Source organism: Cyprinodon tularosa, unplaced genomic scaffold, assembly GCF_016077235.1.
Source record: "Cyprinodon tularosa strain WSP-4 unplaced genomic scaffold, ASM1607723v1 ctg212, whole genome shotgun sequence".
In the NCBI taxonomy this organism is placed as follows: Eukaryota; Metazoa; Chordata; class Actinopteri; order Cyprinodontiformes; family Cyprinodontidae; genus Cyprinodon; species Cyprinodon tularosa.
This window is the reverse complement of record NW_024038786.1, coordinates 1225279-1247522: the sequence shown is the minus strand read 5'-3', so window position 1 is coordinate 1247522 and position 22244 is coordinate 1225279. Positions and strand designations below refer to the sequence as shown.

Sequence of the window (22244 nt, the reverse complement as noted above, 5' to 3'; positions counted from 1 at the left end):
TAAATGATTGATTGGTTTTAAAATTATTTGAGTCATTGTCTCCTAACTCTGGCTTGGATCAAGAAATTATAGAGACATTCAGGGATCCCTTTGAATAAAAAAAAGAGAAAAATACAGCTTCTCAACAACTTCCCTTGTGTCTTCATCTCTTTCTGCTAAAATCTCTGGATGACAAAAAGTTTCATTGCGGAGCATCAGTCTGCACTGACCTACTTCCATTGTTTTCGTGGCGTAGCAAACGTAGCATAAGAGCCTCATGACTGAGGCGCAACAAGCCAGATAAGATTTAGAAAAACAGAGATGGAAATGCCTTTAAAGCCGAACATGACAGCTGCAGTGTAGGAATACTTTGGATTTAAACCCAAATGTCATTACTATTGTGTATCGCAATCATTTCAGGGACAATTTATCGTCCGGCAAAATTTGTTATCTTGATGGGCCCCCATAATGGTTCCCCATAATAATATTCAATTTATGTGACACCCAGTATGATTTTCTAACATGTATGGAAATATGGATATTTTTCACCAACTTTAACCCTGAGAAATATGGTTATAAATTGAAAAAGCCGATGTTGAAGGTTAACTCATTTGTAACCATCGGGTGCAAACTCAGCATTTTAATATAGAGATATTAGTGCGTCTCTGACTGTTAAAGGTACATTCAATTGTCTGAGACCTCCAGAAAGGATAACTGGCAGCTCATAAGTGTGATATGGGTTTAAAGATGGTCTCAAAGGAAATTTAAATGAGCCCTTCCACTGTAAAGAAAATATCCTACGAATGGAGGATTTTGAAAACGACTGGCACATCCCTTTATCTGGCCGTCAAAACAAGTTCACCCTGAGGGTACACCATAAGATGCTAAACAAAATCTGCTAAACCCTTCAAATGTTATCCACAGATGGTAGCTGCTGTCGGTGTGAACATTCATGCTTTTACAACCACAAAGAGAATGCACAAGTTCTACTTTCATCCGAGGTGTGCAGGAAGGAAGCCTTTCTCTCTCTATGAAAAACATTAAGTTTCTTTGAAATTAAGGTCTAAAGTTGGAGTATTTCAACACCAGAACGGAGAACATTTGATAGTACCAACCACATGCAGCTTTCTAGGGAAAGAACCGAATCACATATGCAAAACGTGGAGGAGTCAGGTGTCATGGTTTGGGGATCCATTACTCGCTCACTATTATATAAATCCAGCATGAATACTTTAGTGGGTGTTTCAGGAAAATGTAAAAAATCATCTATAAGAAAGCAAAGCTGGACCAGAACAGGACTGGCAACATTAAAATGACCGAACAAAACAATAAGCCAGGCAAGGACACAGTGAGAATTCATAAATGCAAAGTCCTGGGATCTAAAACGAGATCTTCATCCCATCAAGACACTGTGAGATTGCTTAAAACAATTGCAATTGTTACATGCCTGTCAAACATTGTATAGCTGAAAGTGAGGAGTGAGCTAAGCCTTCCTATGATGGATGTCAGAGACCAGCAGATGGCATTTAAGCCAGAAAGGTTTCAAACAGCCAACCTGGCATCATCTGGGATAAACTCTGTTTTATTTTGCCAGCTAATAGTTAAAAAAACAGCATTTAAATCAATTTTCCATAAAAACATTATTTGAACATGTAGTGAAAAGGACTGAACTTCTGATGAAGTCCAAAAAATATATCTTGTTTTCATTGGGTTAACCAAAAACTCAGAGTACCAATGTTAGGCCTACTGTATCTAGTCAAAGGACACATGCGAAGGATTTCATCCTGATAGTGAAAGAACAACCACAACTGTTGGATCTGCAACACTTAGTACTTTTTTTTCTTTTTTTGTCTCCAGTCCCATCATGGAAGCGTTTGGGAACGCAAAGACTGTCTACAACAACAACTCCAGCCGCTTCGGGAAGTTCATACAGCTCCACTTTTCCCAGAGCGGGAACATTCAGGGAGGATGCATCATTGATTGTATCCTTCATAAACCTGTAGTACATTCTGAAAATGTACATGTGTGTGTTTTCCGGATCGTGATAAATTCATCAGATTTTTTATTTCCTTGACTTTTAATCACCAGATTTACTTGAAAAGGTGAGTTTTTACAGTCTGTAGGTAGTTTGTATTTTCTTTTTTTTTTCTATACACAGGGATGGTTATTAGAACAACTGAAACAAAGGAACCTGGGTTCTAATCATGTGTTCTGTAATAGAACCGTTTGGTTCGACAAAATCCCGGAGAGAGAAATTACCACATCTTCTACGCATTGCTGGCAGGAGCAGACAAAGACCATAGAGGTTGGAAATAAACTCACTTTTTACAGTTCTAATCCTGTGATTAATTTTCACTAAATAATGTAATACCTGCTTATCCAACGTAAAACAGATTTTTCTTCCTTTTTTTTTACGTTTGTTATTCCTTGCACCCATGGTGTGATTCTTTCTTGTGTTTCAGACATGTACCTGTTGTCTGAAGGTCCAGAGTCGTATCACTATCTGAGCCAAGCGGGCTGCATTCAAGACAGCAGTCTGGATGACAAGCAGCTCTTTAACAGCGTTATGGTGAGGAGATGAGACATTTTTTACTTTTCTGCAGTTTTTCATTTCACCCCGAGGGGACGCCATAAACCTTTGCAGATGATAAGTAGAAAAGCTATTACAAGCTATGGGTTAATGGAAAACATATAAATCAGCAATTCACTCCTTAGAAAGACAGCTGGAAAAAAAAAAAACCTCTGAGGAAATGACAAGGACGAGTTTAATAGATGTCCTGACAGATTTACTGAGTCTGAAGAATCTGAACCGTAACATGATGTATTATTTTACAGGAGGCTCTTAAAGTGATGGAATTCAATGAAGAAGAGATCAGAGACATGTTCAAGTTGCTGTCTGCAGTTCTCCAGATGGGAAACATTGAATTCATGACCGCAGGCGGAGCTCAGATCACTTCTAACGGCGGTAAAGAAAAGCACTGAGGCATCAACATATAAACGCATTTACTACATTTTAAATTGAAAATATCCTCATGAAGATAATAATGAGTCCAAAAGTTTGGTAAAAGTATTGAAAATTTATCACTGAGCCTTGGTTTAGCCCCTCCTTCTAAAATCTACCCTAAAATGTGTTCCCTGTGGACAGTTACCTTAACTTTTATCTTAATCCACGTTGCTCAATATCAGAGTTTAAAGGGTTGAATGTAAACAGCAAAATTGATCTAATATTTCAGCTTTCCTGTCATCCATTCCAAGTTAGTTTTTGTCTTTTTCAAAATGACGAAACATCCCTAGATGAGCTTTAAATAGATGCCCCAATCAGCATCCTTTATGCCTGTTGCTGATCTGAGTCATTTAATTGAGGAGTGTTGGCCTACTGGTTGGAAATGTGCACGTGTGCTCTGATAAGGTTGCAAGTATCCGGTTCGCTCCTCAAAGCCTGCACTCCTCAGCAAGACCCTTAACCCCACACTGCTCCCCGTGCACCACACAGTGACAGCCCATTGCTCCCCAAGGGGATGGGTTAAAGGTTTACAGGCTTGTGTTAGAGAGAAACGCAGACGCCAGCGGGTGGAGCCATTGCGCGCCGCTCCAAGCTGACACTAAAAGTTCAAAACCCAAAGCTCTGGCTAGAGGTCTGAAATTTTCTGCATTTGTGGTTTTCATGATGTAGAACAAATTTAATACAATGATACCTGCCTTTTCTTTACAATGTATTATCACTGCAGTTCAAAATATACCTATAATTTCCAAGAATAAAAAAAATAAAATTTGAGTTATGTTTGAACTGATGCAGCTTGGTCTGTGTTCTGTTCACTCAATTTAAATATTCAGAAACTAGAGGGGAGGGTGTTAGCTTTCAAATAATGTATTGCACATGTAATTTAGGCTTACAGTTCCTAAGTTATTTGCTTTTCCATTTGGGTATGCAAAACAGGCAAGGATTACCCAAAATGAGGTGTATGTTAAGAGGTTAAATGCTGAGGTAAATTTCTCCAATGTGAGATCAATAAAGTTCAGGTATTATTATTATTAGTTATTTAAATTGATTACAAATTTGATATCTTTGGCAGTTAGGTCAACAATATTTGTGGATTTCTGTGTTTATTTTTAGTTTTGTTACTTGTAAACTCCAACTTAACTTTTCTTACATTTGATGAATAACAGTCACTGTTTTAATCCAACAGAATTAGCTTAAGAATGGTTAGTAGTTTACCCCAAATATTGCAAATTTGTTTGTCTTTTCACTAACAAAGTATCATGTATTGCCTAATTTAATGAGCCATTTATATCATTCCACTGCTTCTTTATGTCAAGTTGTGCAAGCTGTGTAGAAATGTGTTGTAATTTCCTTAAAAACAGGCCATATATCCTGAGTTTACTTGGAAACTGCAGCTAAAATTAACTACAGGAATGAGGAGTTGACTTTAAACAGGTGCTTCATTAAAAAACAAATAGAGACCCAAGTAACTCATTGAGAGATTCCTGTTAATCATATTCAATCTGGAGTCACCCTGTCGTAATGTTGGGCCGCTGAGCCAGTTTTCCCTTCAGTTTGATCAGCTTTTCTCAGGCAGACAAAGGCCTGAACAGGCTGTAACATGAGCTCAGGGCTCCTTTGTTCCCTGCGTCTGACCTCTTTTTCTGAGGAACCTGTAAAGTACAGTGGTGCCCAGGCTGCAGAGTAGATCCTCCTTTATCTTTGTGGTTTCACATAATTTCAAGTGAACCACCAGTGTTTTGCATTACTTATACATTCAGCACAATGAATGACTGTCTGTTTGTTTCAGTGGTCAGTAATGTCAGCGAGCTGCTCGGTCTGGACTCCTTCCAGCTGTCAGAGGTGTTGACCCAGCGCTCTATGATCCTAAGAGGAGAGGAGATCTGCTCCCCTCTCACTGTGGAGCAGGTAACAGCACATTAAAACCTACATCCATTGAACTGCTCTATAATGCTGGCTTTTCCCATGTTCTTGTAGGATGGGTGGAGATTTAATCTGTGTATTTGCTCTCCCTGTATGCTCTCACACAGTAACGCACTGATTTTTTTTACTCTGCTGCCCTCTGCAACACATGCCTCTCCAGATCCCTTGCGTGACTCCCAGCCATTTCCTGCTTTTTGTCTACCAGATTCCCGGCACAATAAAGCCATCATGATAGTGATCTGAGTCAAAAGCACAATAGACCCAGAAGCCGGGTGGGGGGTGAAGTAAGAGTCCTCTCCTCAGGAGGCAGTGCAGCCAGGCACCAAAAGGCTGGCACCATAATTCACTCATGTCACTCTGAAGCTTTGAATTTTCACGCTGCCGCCTGTAATTCATGTAAATAATTCACGAGTCGTCCAGTGTTATCCCTTTCACCATATGTCAAAGGAACATTTTGGCCCATGATACCACCCACGTTTTTTTTTTTTTTTTTTTTTTTTTAGTATTTTGGCCAGAGCAGAGTGTCCTCAGCCTACTCATGCTCATAAATGTCAGTAAACATGCAGCACAGGCCTTTGCTATTATCACAGGGACACGAAAGTCACAAGTCAGCTTTTCATGAGCAGACAAAGAGCTGGTACTGTTGCCCTGCCACTGCTGGACGTGTCCGTTGTGCCTGGCCTTTGAAAGTGCTTCTCCCTAAAAGACCTCATTATTCTAGTCCTGGAGTCTCATAAGAAGGACTTCTTCTCACAACGGCCGGAGGTCATCACCCCCCCTCCTCCTTTGGTCTCCACCAAAATGCACAAACAGCCATTCTTCTCAATGCTATGACGGAGATCCTGCAGCCACCAGCGCCGTCTTTATACCCACAAGAAACAAGAAGCTTGATGGATTACTGAGAAATCACAGTCCATTGTCGCTTACATGTACAGTACGCTACACTCCACCGGCTTTTTTTTTTTTTTTTTATTGCAGCACAATACCTGTGGAGGAAGTGCAAGCGGGAAGGTCGAGCTCCTTGTGTTTGTGCATCGATAGGGCTTTGGACGAAAGAGCTCAGTTCAGTGAACCTGGGATAATTAGATTTTAGACCCTTTGGTTTAATCTAATTTGGGATTTGTTTTATTTTCCTGTGGGTTTTTTTTCTGCAGTTTTTATTTAGTTCTCATACAGCTCATAATGTGGTTAGGAAAAAAAAAATCTGCTATGGTGGACGACAGAATGAGCTCTGAGAAAACAACAAACTTTCTGCTTGTTGGAGTGCCACCAAATCCTACATGTATTACATGTTCATCTGCATCTTTTACAGTGGCTACAGTATTCACACTCCTAAAACCTCATGGCAGTTTTCTCACATCTGAACCATAAAGTTGAATGCATTTTTCTGGGATTATAGCTCAAGATTAATAACATGGGGTAGAAATGTGAAATGTAAGGAAACCTATAATTATCTTTTAGAGGCCTTTACAGATAAAAATCTGAACAGCAGATCTTGCATTTGGTTTTGAGCCCCTTTACTGAATATCTACCCCTATTTCCTCAATAAAAATCAAACAGCACCATGTGGAACCAGAGCAGATTCCACCCCTGGGTAATAAACCAGCCTTTTCTCTGAAGGCCTGTGAAAAAAAAATGCATCATGGCGGTCATTGAACACAGCAAACAGGCTGGGGAGAAAGTTCCCTAAACCTTAAAGCAGGGTTAGGTTTGAAAATTAAACATTATTCCAGATGTACCATACCAAGGCTGTCCACCTATAAAATTTATAGTTAAAATTATAGAGGAGCTGCAGAGATCTTCAGCTCAGGTGGAAAAATCTGATTATGTGACAACTATTAGAGCGAAACTCCTGATTTCCATCTGTGTCTTATCTCTTTCTTACCGCCTACGAAATTAATATAAATGATGTCAAAAACTGGAAGCTTATTAATGCATTTCTCTGCAGTTTTTCACTTTTTTTTTATAGCAGAACATACCTGCAGTCTGTCACTCCTAAGACATGCAGGCGATAAACAGTTTCTGTTGTGACAAAAGACATCAGACAGACGCTGCCACAACACACCTTTGTCTCCAAACCACTATTTGTTTTATGACTGCAGCACGAAGGCCTCACACAGAATCAGTTAAACAAATCATTGTTTAAATCTTCTTCACCCCCATCTGACAAAACAAATTAAATATCTTCTCTGTGCTGATTTTTTTGCGATACTGTCTACAAAGTGTTCTCCTTTCCATAACATATGCATTATGTGATGTTCATTTTATCTGCTATCTCTCTGCGCGATCATCTGCAGGCGGTGGACTCGCGGGATTCTGTCGCCATGGCTCTTTACTCTCAGTGTTTCTCCTGGATCATTATGAGGATCAACCAGAAGATCAAAGGGAAAGACAACTTCAAGTCCATTGGCATCTTGGACATCTTTGGCTTTGAGAACTTTGAGGTGAAAGAGCAACAGCATCAAAATTCATTCAAATAATTTTTTCCCCCCTTCTTCTCCCTTTGCCACTCCAAAGGGTTCAAATGGTTTAGAAGATGTAATTATGTCTAATTCTACGCATCAGTGATGAATTACACCTGACAAAATAATCTGGAACTCAGAACAATCAATAAGGTTACACAACATTTGTTATAACTGCATCTTCCTCAGAATCCACCACAAGATAATTAAAATGAAACACTTTTAACTCCAAACCTTGTTCCCTGCAGCACCTTCAGGAGAGATATCTAAATCATTCAAAGTCGATATGAGAGTATATTTAAGGTAAAACTGCATAAAAGATTTCCTTTTAGTACCTAAAATAGCTAAAACCCTCTAACTTTTTAATATTTTGTTATGCATGAACTTATGATGCAACTATACTGTATACTGATATACCAACTCAAAGCAAAACATGATTAAGTTGAAGAAAAATAACAAAATGGCTTTCAAGAGTCATTCAATTATTATAACTGACTTGTGTATGTTGTAATCTCATTATGTTATTCTGAAATATGCTGTACTGTGAGGTCCTGCACTTTATGAATGGAAATGTTCTTATTCACTGCTAAGTTGCCGCTCATTCACTGTCTGAAAGCTGCATAAATGAAATTTTGTTTGGAATACGCTCTCTGTATACAAAATGACAGTAGCGTTTGTTTAAGTCTAAGTCCTGAGTTTTAGTAAAGAGCATTATTAAATAAACAGCAACATGCAGAACAATAACACAGCAGGTAGGTCAGGGAGAAGACTGGAGAGAGGTTTGATGCAAGGTTAGGTTATAAAACAGACAACAAGCTGCGAATCTGATCTTAATTGAAGAGTTGAGGAAGGAAAAACAACACGAAAAAAGATGGAAACGATACTAGTTCAAATTAAGTCAAATCCAATCTCATTTTGTACGAAGGCCTGTGACTAAAAGTACGTTTTTAGACTAGATTTAAAAATAGACACTGAAGGGACCTGTTGAATTGACAATGTTCCATAACTTAGGGGCCCAAAGAGAGAGGGCCTTGACTCCTTTAAGCTTCCACTGAGATCTGGGAATTACCAGGAGCACCTGGCCAGCGGAGCTCAGTGACTGCCTGGGGATGTAGAGAAAAGGATGGTCTGACAAGTTGGGAGGTGCCAGGTTGTTAAAGAGCTTAATAAAAAGCTAAATAATTTTAAAATGAACTGTAAGATATGCTGGGATTGAATAAAGAGAAGCTATGACCAAAGTGATATGTTCTTCAGGATTTTGCACCAACTGAAGGTGAGAAAATGAACAACAGTGGTCAGAGCAAGACCACTAACCAAGACTCTTCTTTATGGCCTATCTATAAACGCCACAGGCCTGATCTTCTTGGGAACACTTTTTTTTTCACATGAATTGAGTCAGCATTGTGTCTCTTATCACAAAAGATAAGAGACACAAGCCATTTTGGATCAGTCCTGTTTTAGGTTTTACTGGCAGTTTACTGATGTTAAACCAGCCTCCACTATGCAGACTGAAAAAGGTACTAAAATAAAGATAGATTCAAGCCATTCAATTGGAGGTAGTAATTAGAATAAAATAATCAAGATTAATTCCAATGATAAAAGCCTACAAAATATAATTTATAGTGCACATCATACTAGTAGCCTAACTCAAAGTGTTACAAGCATATATATATATATATATATATATATATATATATATATATATATATATATATATATATATATATATATATATATATATATAAAATGATGAGAATAACAAAAGTTAAAAGTTAAAACATGGGAAGGGCATCTGCTGAATAAAACAAAGCAGCAGATTAGTGTCAAAACAGCTGGATTTACCTCTGCCAGCTGCTTGACCCAACATACAGCAAAGAATGTATTCCTAAAATAATTTAATGAAACATAACTGGGCTTTTTGTAGAATCCCTCTTGAGATTTTTTCTCTATCAATACTTTTCTACTATTATTTCTGACTTCTCTCTCCATTGTCTAACATTATAATAAATCATAATTTGTAGACGACAACAGAATTTTTTGCCTGCCAGTTTGTACCTCACTTTTAAATAGAACTGAAAAAAGGTGCGAAAACTGCTGCCATGGTTAAATTTCAGATTTGAAAAACCAGTTTGCATTAGGTAATGTTTTAATTTTCTTATCCGTCCCCAAATTTATACTTTTTGCACATTAGACAATTATCTGCATATTGATTAAGGCAAATGTGCTAAAATCGGTTTGTGCTGCTTTCTGCTGAACTCCAAATACAAAATCGCTTTGCACCTTTTTTGAGGATCTTCTTTGTGCTTACAAACGCATTTGAATGTGTTTTTAAGATCAGGCTCCATAAATAGAGGGGAAATGAATACATTAACCCCATGTTGAAACGTGGTGGCAGCATCACTCTGTGGAGGTTATTTTCCCCACCATTAGACCTGATGAAGAAGATGGATGGAGCTGAATACAATAACATCTGTTTGAAAACCTGTTAGAGGCTTCAGAGTTGAGCAGAGATTCCAGCAGGACAACAATCTTATACATCTGGAAACTCTAATGGAGCTGTTTCGTTTAAAGCATAGAGCCATTCTGGCATTTGACCAGACTGGATCTGTGGCAAGACTTTAACACTCAAGCATTCCGGTTTTCCATAGAAGACCTTCAGCTGGTGGTTTTACAAAGCACTGATTAAATACAAATGCACAACTCTGACATTTATTCTTATTTTTTTATTACAACTTTCAACTTTTCATACTTGAAGTTGATTTGCATGCATAAAATCTAATGTGATCCACCCTGGTTATAAAGTTCAGATCCCCTTTTTTTAAGCTGAGCAGGGTTTTTTCTCGGCCTTTAATCTGAACTGATTTTCTCTAACTGACGTCCTTCTGGCCGGCAGGTGAACCGCTTCGAGCAGTTTAACATCAACTACGCCAACGAGAAACTGCAGGAGTATTTCAACAAGCACATCTTCTCACTGGAGCAGCTGGAGTACAACAGGTTACAACGTAACGCACAGATACACATCATTTGAACACACAACACGGCTGAGAAGGGGCAGTTAGCTAAAGTGGAGGGTTGGCCTCGTCAGGGTGAACTGCCAGGCATTTGGATCAGACTCAGTTTCTTTCTCAGCCGGTTGTTTTTCAGCATAATAGACCAGCAGCTTGGACATGGCTCATTTCCCCACATGCAATTCTGGATAACACAACCATTGTGTCATCTGGTTGTTGTGTTTGTGTGTATATATATATATATATATATATATATATATATATATATATATATATATATATATATATATATATATATATAATTGTGTATGTATGTGTGTGTTTTCTAACAGGGAGGGGATTCAGTGGGAAGCCATAGACTGGATGGATAACGCAGAGTGTCTGGATCTCATAGAAAAGGTAAAGCAGTTCAAACGTGAGAGAGCACAGTCACCGCCAGCATCAACCGCTAACCGCCCGCCATGCCAGAGCGAGCCGACCCAGACGCCACTCTGTGCTTACATGCACTGACTCCCTTCTTCCAGTCTATCATTACAGAGTCTCAGTTTGCATGCTGTTTTCACAGTAATACACACCAGTCAGTGGCTGAAGTAAAGCACGACAACAATTTGTTATTTCACCACCGGAGATAGAAAATATGTTAAAACCTGGGAAACAATACTAAAGATCTTTTTTCTACATATTGCTCTGATTATAATTAATTCTTCCAGAGTATTTCTGCTCCTTTAGTGACATGTTGTGCAGGTAAACATATGAATCAATGTAAAGCAAAAATAAAGGAAGTGACTTCAAAGTTTCGTACTGATATTTTTATAATATAAGCTACCAGATGAGGCCTAGTGGGATTATAACTTGTTCAATCATGACTGCAGAGTGCTTTAGCCTCTTCCTTCTGTCTGTCTCTGCTTTAGAAACTGGGCATGTTGGCTCTTATCAACGAGGAGAGCCGCTTCCCCAAAGGCACCGACTACACCCTTCTGGAGAAACTGCACAGTCGACATGCAGTAAGTCCACACAGAAAAAAAAAATAAATAAATAAATTTAATCAGTTTTTCTCTAGTCCGTCCGAGACATTTGCAGAACCAAACGACCCATCGGGATATATCTGTGGAAGCAGAGGGGTTGCGTCTGCTACCTGCTCGATGTGCCAAAAAGTCTTTGTTGCACCTTGAGCAAACCCCTCCCTGCATGCTTTTACACACAATGCTGAAATCTGATCAGACATTCTTTGTGTGCACAGAAAAAAAAAACTGTAAAAACCACCTCACCTCACCTCTGATGATTGCTGGAGAGCCTTTTGCTGTGTTTTAGGGGTATAAGGATTTTTCCTTTCATTCAACAAGCAAAACTTTAAAAGAAATGTCAGCACTGATCATTGTATTATACCACGCCGGTGAAAGGGTTAAACACACATACACATTCGGTATGAATTGAGGCTTTAACGATTTACTTAAAAAGCAAGAGTCAGGTGGACAACTTGGAATCTTTTTTTTTTTTTGTTCTAAAGCAACATTTTAATGAGATCAAGACATAATTCTGGCTGCTGAGGAAACAAAAGATTTAGTCTTTAAAAAAAAAAAGAGGATTGAGGATCTTACGTAAATCTGTAACTACTCTTAGTGTAAATCATCCCAGATTTTTCGGTTCATTAAAAATGTTCAAGATATGAGCAAATATAGAAAGATAATAAAGCAATAACCATAGCAAAATGTGTTATTTGAGCAAATCTGGTGTTAATGCATTGATAATTCAGAAAGTGAGCTACAATAGGACAACTTTCCATTAATTGGTTGTTAAAAAAGCAAAGCAGTTAAGAGAAAACAGTGAAACAGTTGTGTTGCCTGCAGCCCTAAGTATCATAAAATTGTCTGTTGACCTCTTGAAGAACCCCGAGTTCTGTTTTTTTGTAATCATTTTATTAGGTAGAGATGGACGTAATGCCTAAAAAGAAATCTGTGGTCTTTTCTTTCCAGACAAACCCGTACTATGTGAAGCCCAGAGTGACTGACCACCAGTTTGGCATCAAACACTATGCAGGAGAGGTGATTCACTACTCTTGAACCACCACACTCACATATACCCCTACTCACACATGAACACACATCAGTGTCTCCTTCTTCATGATTTTGTCTTTTAGAGGAGTGAGGTAATTGCTGGATGCACAGAAGTAGTTTCTTGCCAAAATCTTCTCTAGGATGTTGGTGTCTCACCCCCTCCTCCTCCACTGTGTTTTTCCCCTTAGTCAGGACAAAGAAGTTCACCATCATCCTTCCCTTCCTCTGTTGGCATTAAAACACTAATTCCACCTGATAGAGGTATAGAAAAGCACAAGAGGGAAAAGATCAGGGACAAAAGGGAGGGGAATACAGAGATTAGATAGGATTCAGCTTCGTAAAGACCGGCTTTGTGATTCCTGCCTTAGACAAGGTCTCTTCAGTGTAAAACATGCAGCTAAAGCAGGAGTCAGGCATCGATAGTGATGGTAATGATGCGGTTCTGTGTCCTCTGTCTGATCTGCCCCTCAGCAGCTGGCAGGTTTCTTTTTCCCTCTGTTAGTCTTAAACAATTTTAGCCTTCGCCGCTCAAAAAACAAGCTTTTATATGTGTGGTTTGAGCATTTAATGTAAAATAACCTCTCACTAAACCCACAACAGATACGGATTTATATGAAATATTACAATTAGGAAAACACTCAATACCTCAAGTTTGTTCTCTTTTTTTTTTTCATGTTGCAGTTTAAAACTTAAATGTTCTCTATTGGGATTTTATGTGATAACCCAACAAAATCTGTATGGTTTAATGTGAAGCAGAAGAAAATTAATGAATCTAAATACAGCCTCTTTCATTTTAGGCTCCTTAAAATAGTCCAGTGAAACTAATTTCCTGTTAATGTCATCTTAAAAGTAAAAAAAAGGCCAATTGAGTGTATTTTAATGGTGGTATGAATCCAGCTGCTCCATGAAGAGTTTTTAGAGATTGAAATAGAAAGAGAAAACGGATAAACAGTAACTGGAGGACCTTTTAGAGATCCATCTATCAAAGGACAGATAAGACTTAGACTTTGACTTTATTGTCAAAATTTCAATGCATACAGCTTTTTAACAGGGAATAAGCAGCTTACAACCGTGAAATGAACATTTCCATTTATAAAGTGTGACAGTGATCAGAAAAGTATGGTGCAAAATGATAAAATGATAACAATCTCACACTACAAATCTTGTCTTAGTGGTCAGAATAAAAATTTAATGACATTATTGAAAAAAAATGATAAGATTTTTTTGTTTTATTTTACCTTTTGTTACAGCAGGCTGAAGAGGGTTCTCTGGTCAGACATGATAAATGACCATGAAGGATTCAGAGCTAACTTGAGCAAGAACTACTTTTTAAAAAGGGCCAAAAGTGTAGTATCTATATGTGCAAAGTTTAGTCAGATATATCCCATAAAGACTTGAAAGTTGCAACAAAAGTTGCTTTCAAAAAGTATTTACTCTGGAGGTTTGAATGCAAGAACATTGGATGCCTTTCAAATGTTTAGTATAAATCTCAAAAAAAAAAATTAATTTCACAATATGCACTATTTACAAGTTGCAGAATGAATAATGAAAAAATATAGGAAAGTATAAGTGGTGTCAATGCTTTTTGCAAGGGCCTGTAAAGCAGCACCTTTATTTTCTTTATAAAGGATCCAGTCGTTATTTCTGCCACTGAGTTTCATTTTTAGTAACCTGCTTTAATTACGAACTTCTGATGATGTGCCAGTTAACAAATGGGAACTGTTCCAAAAGCAGTATTTCGTAGTGTGTTCCTTTTAAACAGGGGCGTGGGTGAAATTAATTGGTGCTTCTCTGATTTATGTGTAAACATTTAATCAAACTTGGATCTGGTTTTGAGCCTTCAGGCTTACAAATACACTTACCCAAAAATAAAAGAAAGTGTGCTGAAATTAGACACTTGTATGCAAATGAAAACCACATTTTTTGAATACAATATTCGACACGCACCTTTATTTTTAGTAAACAAACCCTTCCCCTAGAAAGCACATTGAAAGTGTCTTGGTGTTGAGAAAAGTGACTTTAATGTGTTGATAGAAGTCTGTTACTGCAGCATTTATAAATCCACATTTCTACATTAAGTCGTGAGGTTTTTCTTGTCTTTATGTGCAAACCATTAAACACAGCTACTGTGAAAATTTTAAATCACTTATATTAACATTGGATTATTTTAAGGTTTTGCACTCTCTTGTTGAATAAAGCTTAAAAGTTTTACTTAGTGATTGGTTTCATTGATCTCACAGTGGAGAAATGTACTTATTACATCGGCTCAATAGTAAAAAAAAAAGAAGGTGCCAAAAGGGAAATATATATATATATATATATATGCACAGGGTATGTACATTGGTATTTATATAGATTGGTATTTGCACCGAGTATCAAATATAAAAATCCAAACAGGTATTAAACAGTAATTGCATATTAGATGTTGCACAAGTTATTGCCGTTGTAGTGTTGCATAGTAAGATCTGGTTGCAGCAGGGATGATTGACCTGCGTTAGCGCTCCTTTTTACAAACAGGGTGTAAGAGTCTTTCAGTAAAGGAGCTCCTCAGCTCATCTACAGACTGGTGCAGAGGGTGGAAGGTGTTGTCCATGATAGGTGTAAGCTTGGATAGCACCCACCTCTCTTCCTCCACTTAATCCAGAGCACAGCCTAGGACAGAAATCACCTTTCTCACTAGTTTTTTCAGTCTCTTTCTGTCTCGCTCTGCGCTGCCAGGGGCCCAGCAGACAACACAGAGAAGGGCTGATGCCACCACAGAGTCAAAGAGGGTTTAGAGCAAGGGCCTGCTCACTCCAAAGGACCCCAGAATCCTCAGGAGGTGGAGGCGGCTCCACCTTAGTGTTTAAGCTTTGCTTGTTAAAATAAAGCTTTAATTAAAAGCTCTAATAATCACAAGGTTTTGAAGAGCAAAAATTAATCTGGACGTTTTACAAGTTCTATACATGCGCTCTCCTCACTGAGGTTCCCACTGCTTTTGTTATTATGACACAGAAAGGGGAACCTTAAGGAGTTCTTGCCTTCTGTTTTATCTCTTTAGATTCAAAATGGGATGAATCTAAGGTTTCATGATTTACAGATTTGTTCTCATTTTTATATATTTGAAGTGACTTTTATCTGTGTTACTGTTTATATCTTTCCCTAGGTGCTCTATGATGTACGAGGAATCTTGGAGAAGAACAGAGACACCTTCAGAGATGATATCTTGTTCATTCTCAAAGACAGTAGGTGAGAATTGCGTCCCCTGACTGACATAACCTACTGTAAGCTGGGATGATGGATATGTTTCTCTAACCGGAGGTCCTCATCTGCTGCGTCTTTTAGGCTCGACTTCATCTATGACCTGTTTGAACGTGTAGGCAGCAGAGGTGGAGAGGAGACCCTGAAGATGGGGACAGCTCGTCGGAAGCCCACCGTCAGCTCTCAGTTCAGGGTGAGACAGTTTACTTGCTCTGTTAACCTTGGTAGTGATTGGATGCTATCAATGCTTGTTATTACTAACGTTAAGTGATCTGCTTTTTTAAATAATTTTAAATCTTATTAAGAGCTTTTGTTTATTTTTCTTGCACAAGACCCCTGCAAAGCATTTATTTTGATTTTATTTAGTCATTCAGAGGTGCACTTGCTTGGTCTGATTTGGACTATTTTGGACTGATTTGGACTAGTTTGCTTAAGCTTCAGGTCATAAACTGAATCCCTGGTCTGATCATGTTACTCAGGTTCTAAAGCAGCAGAAACCCTAGACCATCACACTACCATCTACATGTTTGACTGTATATATATTTATTTTTTAAACCTTTAAATCTGTTCCCCTTTGCCTCGCCACCCTACAGAGTATTTCTCTCCAGGTATAATCAGGATGTTTGTATTTCAGTAAATGTCAAACTGGCCTTTTCGATTGTTGTTGGATCATAGTTGGTTGATGATCTCTGACCTTAAAAGATGCAAACAAGGTCTGTTGTGTTTCAGTGGTTACTGTGCTATATTTTGTGGCCTCTTGGTGAGTTGGGGATATGTTTTGTGAAGTAATTTGTCTCAGTTGGCCATTTATGGGACATTATTACCTTATTTCAGTTGTTGATAAAGACTTTGCTGAAGTCCTACAGTTTTATAAATAGCTTTGTGATCCTCCCAGACTGATAGGTCGATGTTAGTGAATTTGCTTTCCATTTCTCTGGAGAGTGGGGTTATCTTTTTTTTTTTTTTTTTTATCTTTTAGGAGATTTCAATTTGTGGGTCAGGGTCTGTTTGATTTCTTTATTCTGCAGGTCAGACAGGAATTGGGTTGGTGGTGTGCTGAAACTAGTAAAATTGAACTCAAGTTTTCAGGAAAATATGTGGGTTTTCACATTAAAGTCATGATGTACTTTTTATAAGCTGGCTTGGGATATTTTTTTTTTATTTAAGAGCAAAACAAAAATAATTCAAAAACAGGTTTTGTATTGTTCAGATTGTCATGGTCTGAAATATTTTGATCGGACCAGAGAAGGAGATGAGGTTTGTAAGAAGGATAAAGCTTGCTCTTAACAAAAAGAAACAAAAAAAACACTGTAAATTTGTAAAAAACTGCTATTATATAAAGAAATTTGACTACTTGCAGGTTGAGGCTTTACAAGTGAAAAAGACATGAAAGGGGCCAAAAACTTCTGAATGTCTCATCTTAACTTTGTTATCAAGCATTAATCACAGAAAAGTCACAATATAGGGAGTATAGTGAGTATACTGTAGTGCATTCCAGCACTAAAGAGAAGAGGTGCAGTCATACACACACAGGGAAAGAAGAACAGCTTGTGTTGTATCCATGAAGGATGATGGGTGATAAATTAGAGGAAAACACGGCTGTAAGCTGTGCAGCATGTGGAGGAGGGGATGCCACAGAGAACTCAGTTCAAACATGTCCTAACTGCAGCATGGGGTGAGCGAGCAGGGGAGGATTTGACAGGTAGCCCTGGCATACAGGTCTAAAAATCCAGGGGATTAGGGTTGACGGCTGGGCAGAAAGGGGCCAACCAGGGGCCAATCATGCTCAGCTCCTTCAGGCCGAGTCCTGCTGGAGACAGAGTGTCTGTAGTAGTGAGAAAAGTCTGGGAGGTGTGTATCAGTGTGTCTTTCTAAGAGATAAATACACAAACCAATACAAAAGTTAAATTAAAAATTATGTATCTTTTATTTTTAACAAATTTTCACACAATTTGCATCAGCTTATATTTTAAATATTAGCCATTTCCTTGGAACTCCCTTGGAGATTGTTTTTTTTGGGGGTGTTTTAAGCAAATATGCTTTAAGCAGTCACAATTGGACATGGAAGCAGTTTTATTTATTGACAGAAACATATACAGACACTTGAGCAGGAATTTTCCAGTTTAAACTTTTGGGAGAGAAAGAAGGAAGTCACGTAGAAGTAAGAAAAAGGTAACGGAAAGCAGCTGCTGCTTCCTCCAAAACTAGGGACTTTTAACTACTTAAATATTCATTAAGGGTGTTTTTCTTGTGTTTTTAGGTGAAAAACAAAACTCAAAAAGTAGAAAACAAGTTTCACACAACCATACACACATATACTGTATATTTATACATTTTCCACTGATATCTTTCAGGACTCTCTCCATTCCCTGATGGCCACATTGAGTGCCTCTAATCCTTTTTTTGTGCGCTGCATCAAACCAAACATGGACAAGGTAAGTCATGCAAATTTAATTGCAGATTTTAAAAAAAGCAGCTTGAAACCCTGCCAGGTCTTGTCAAGGTCGCATGTGAAGTTCAACCTCAGAGGTGCTATTCATAGCTCCCTCTGCACCCAGTGCTTATTTATTTATTTTGCTTCAGGCTCTGTTCTCTGATGGATTTAACCACAAATAAAAGATTCTCAGGAGTAGCTTTACTGCTCAGCTGTAGATATTTGTTTCTAACATTAGACTTCTCTTTTGGTCCAAATACTCTCATTGTGGCAACTCATTACTGCCAGGAGATATTTTTTATTTTTCTTGAGGTCAGAGGTGATGGCAGCCTCCTCTAGCTGTAGTTGAAGCTCTCCTGATCAGGATGCGTGTGTAAAATGTTTAAATTAAACTAAAGTTTGTGCTGCAGAACTCTTTTTTACAGGTCTTTATTATGAGAAATCTGGAATCTCTTGAATTAAATATAAGATTTATGTTTCAGGGTGCAGAGGGAAAAAAATGGAAAAATTTTATAAAAGAATGCTTTATATGCTGATTGTGTGCACATGATTTCCTCCTTTATTACTCGAGTAGAATTATAAATCCTAATGTCTTAGATCACTTTTGTAGAAGTTAGAGATTGAACTTAAGCTTTTTACTCAAGTAAAAATGTAAAAGTACTATTTTAAAACTATTTATAGTATAAAGGTAAAAGTTTTTTTACTGCAATAGCTTATTAAAGGAACATTTTTCTATAATTCTGGATGATAGTTTTCTTGTACCTAATTTTTTTTTTTTTTAGTTTTCTAACTAATGGCAACAGTGTCAAATTTAACTTTGCATCATCTTGGAAAATTATTTATTTTAGCATGTGGTGAACAACAAGTTGCTGCAGCACCACAAATGAATACATTTTCTGGATAAAACAAATTATTTCAATGTTTTTTTTTTTTTTTATAAATACCAACAGGCCATAATAAAAGGAGCTTAGATGAAACAAAACTAACAAGTATATTTTTAAAATATAAGGAGTCTCTAAAAAATAATCACTCCAGTAAAGTATAAATAGACAGAATTTCTAGTTAAGTAAGGTAACAAAGTATTTGTACTTTGTAACTTGACACCTCTGCCTACCTGTGTGTCTCTTCCTGTTTCTTCTCATTTCTCTGACCCACCTCTCTCTGCTCTCCGATAGACACCCCTCTGTCATTCTCCATGACTCCTGTTCCCTTATCTGTCCCTGGTTGGTTTAGATAAAACAAGCAGTTTATTTGTTCATCCTGCCCTGCAACAGAATGACAAGCATGCAAACGGAGACTGTGTGTGTGTGTGTGTGTGTGTGTGGGATTTACATGCAGCTCGTTTTCTTTGAATGCTGAAAAAGAGCGTCTACTTTTTTTATTGCTGTCAAACCAACATGTGATACCTCTTTCAGCTCCCTAAACCCTCTCTAGGGTGGTACATTCCAGAAATCAAAGGGCGACATGTTTAGAGATGTGTGGGTTAAATTTTGGACACATAAATAGACGGAGTCTCATTGATAAACATTACCAAAAGAATGCCATGTAAAAGAATGGCCCGATCCTGTGAGGGTCCGCCGTGTGACCAATGGCCTTCACCTGGACCCCAGTGATGCGGTGGTCATAATGTCACTGATACACAGCAGATCCAAGGATTATAGTTAAAGAAGCAGCTGAGGATTCCAGGAAGAAAAAGCCCCCCCCACGCTGTCATGGCCTTGCCTAACAGGGCTCATGTTTCCCATCTGCCGCTGTTTGTGTTTTTCTTTTCAGTAACCCGACTGTTAATGTTAAATGATAGAGCTCTCTGAGGTCGTTTTCGTTCTAGTTCAGGTTAAATCTGACTCTGCGGAGCGGATGTTTGAGTGGGTGAGGCCTGCAGTGTTTGGCTGTGTCATAACTTTCTTTAACTGAAGGTTATACTTAAAAGATGACATCTCTGCTAAAAACTACTGAAAAATCAGATATGCATTTGTACTGAACCATTAAAAAAATAAAATAAAAATACATTATAAAACTGATTATTTCTGCTACTAATAAAATAGACTCCTTCTTGCTCTTATGTCTCTTGCAGAAGGCCAATCAGTTCAACCCTGATGTCGTCTTGAACCAACTGAGATATTCTGGGATGTTGGAGACTGTAAAGATTCGCAAGGCTGGGTTTCCTGTCCGCAGAACATTTAAAGACTTTATCAGCAGGTAAGAGAGCAGGAAGTAAGCTGCACAGTGACACCGACTACAATTACTTCATTAAAGAAGCTTCTGTTGTAAAAGAAGGCTAGTTAGTGTTACTACAGTAAATGTACAAGAAGCATTTTTATTTTTCATCTTGTCATCTGCTACAGAACATTTATCACCTTTTAGTGGGAAAACAAAATTTTAACATTAAACTTTTAATTTTAGCTTAAGCATTCAGTAGAGAAAACAAATAAACTTGGCTTAATAATTGTATAAATAATCTCCACAATTGTTGATATTCTTAATATTATTTTTTTTTAAATGAAAGTGAGTTTTATTGAATTCATTCTTTACTTTTTTAAGTGAGCAGATTGTATTAGAGCTTTAAACTGGTTCCCATTGAAGCTCTGTTTACCCATCATGATCGGTTGGTCATTAGTCTTAGCCGCACCTCAAAATGGGAAAGACAAAAAAACATACAATTAAAGTTAGATGTGGGTTTTTTTTTTACAAGTTTGGTAACAGATGCTAAATAGAAATAGGAATACTTCAATTTTTACAATGAACTTATAGTGTGACATCAATGCAACTAACTTTTCACCCAAGTATTAACTTAATTGAAAATATTTTAAAGTATGGTGCATGGTCTGTGCATTCTGCTCATTTTAAAAACTGGCCTATCTAACTTGAGAAAGTTGGATCCATCACTGAATGGGTCATTTAACTCATAACAGATCAGACATATATTTAGTTCTCTAATGTAGGATTTAATCTAGTGCAGTAATTCCATGGCTTCTCAATCTGTGAGTCCAAAGTGCTCTCCAATCAGATTCTAAAACATGGAGGGACACTTTGATTTTGAGACAATGCATTGTTGCCAGTGGCCTTCGGAGGCACTAAACCTGAAAGTTACAGGTGTAGTGCCCCTAGTGGCTCAGTTCAAATAATGGTACAAAGATAGCCTGATAAACCAGACTAAATGTGAGATTAAATGTGTAATTTAGTCTGGCCCTGATGAATGAGATATCGGAAGATTGTTGATGAGAACAAACCGTTGTTTTTTAAACCATGTCGTCACACCCTCAAAACCCTGTCCGCTTGGCATCCAGAAATTCAAAACACATCTCTGCGTTGTGATTGGCTTGCCAGTTCTAGGGCCTGGGGCATTGATCGAGGCTAGACCACTCGCAGGCAAAAATTATTTTGGCCGCTGGTGGGTGGGGCTAGTTTACTTAGCCCGGGTGCCATTCTGAACTTAGTCCCGCCCACAACGTTTGAGGTCAGGAAGTTCGGTCTGGCATTGCTCAATAGTAGCGCGAGTATGCTTGCACAATATCTGGCGGGCCAATCAAATCGTCAGGGCGGGCTTTATATGATGATGGACAGATGATCAACAGTAACGTAATCAACCATGTCACTAAAGCGCGCTTGGGTGACAAAAACAATGGCTGCCGCTAGAGAGTTGAGGTGTGTAGATACTGCTATTAGGTCTGTTCTAGAAGATATCGACAGCAAATTAATTTTAAAAGAGGAACAGAGAAACGCGATCAAGGCTCATCTTCTTATTCTAGGCGTGCAACTGCACGCTTTGATTTTTGTTGACAACAACTATGCGTCGCTTAACATACGTCACGCACTCCGTTGCTCTTATTGGTTGTAGGTCTATCCAATTGAGTGCAGAGGCATTTTTTTTCCTGGTTCGTTCAAAACACGCCCCATAATCACAGCTCTATGGAGCAGTATCAGACTCATTTTCTGACTAGAATTGAGTAGGACTACGTCAGGCTATAGTTAACTTGGCTAGTACAAAGAAATTTTCTAAGTTCACAGCTGGAAAGCTGCCAAGTGAAGAACCATTTCAGAACAAATAATACTGAAATGTAAACTTTCAGACTCTCCTGGTTATTTACCTGATGCAAGCCATATTGGTGAGACTAGGAATAACCTGCTTTTGAGCCCCTTTTA

General features: G+C 38.1%; 1 protein-coding gene across 1 annotated transcript in view; it reads left to right on the top strand.

Annotated features, from left to right (window-relative positions):
- The window catches only part of myo10l3 (myosin X, like 3), an 80794-nt gene that overhangs the window by 35409 nt on the left and 23141 nt on the right, over positions 1–22244 (top strand). The window contains exons 6-20 of the mRNA XM_038285600.1: positions 1837–1961; positions 2068–2081; positions 2200–2284; positions 2442–2548; positions 2815–2944; positions 4770–4888; positions 7201–7347; positions 10259–10359; positions 10706–10772; positions 11285–11377; positions 12347–12415; positions 15573–15655; positions 15752–15860; positions 18022–18102; positions 20176–20300. Coding sequence (XP_038141528.1) covers positions 1837–1961; positions 2068–2081; positions 2200–2284; positions 2442–2548; positions 2815–2944; positions 4770–4888; positions 7201–7347; positions 10259–10359; positions 10706–10772; positions 11285–11377; positions 12347–12415; positions 15573–15655; positions 15752–15860; positions 18022–18102; positions 20176–20300 — 1455 coding nt within the window. The remainder of the gene's footprint in view (positions 1–1836; positions 1962–2067; positions 2082–2199; positions 2285–2441; positions 2549–2814; positions 2945–4769; positions 4889–7200; positions 7348–10258; positions 10360–10705; positions 10773–11284; positions 11378–12346; positions 12416–15572; positions 15656–15751; positions 15861–18021; positions 18103–20175; positions 20301–22244) is intronic.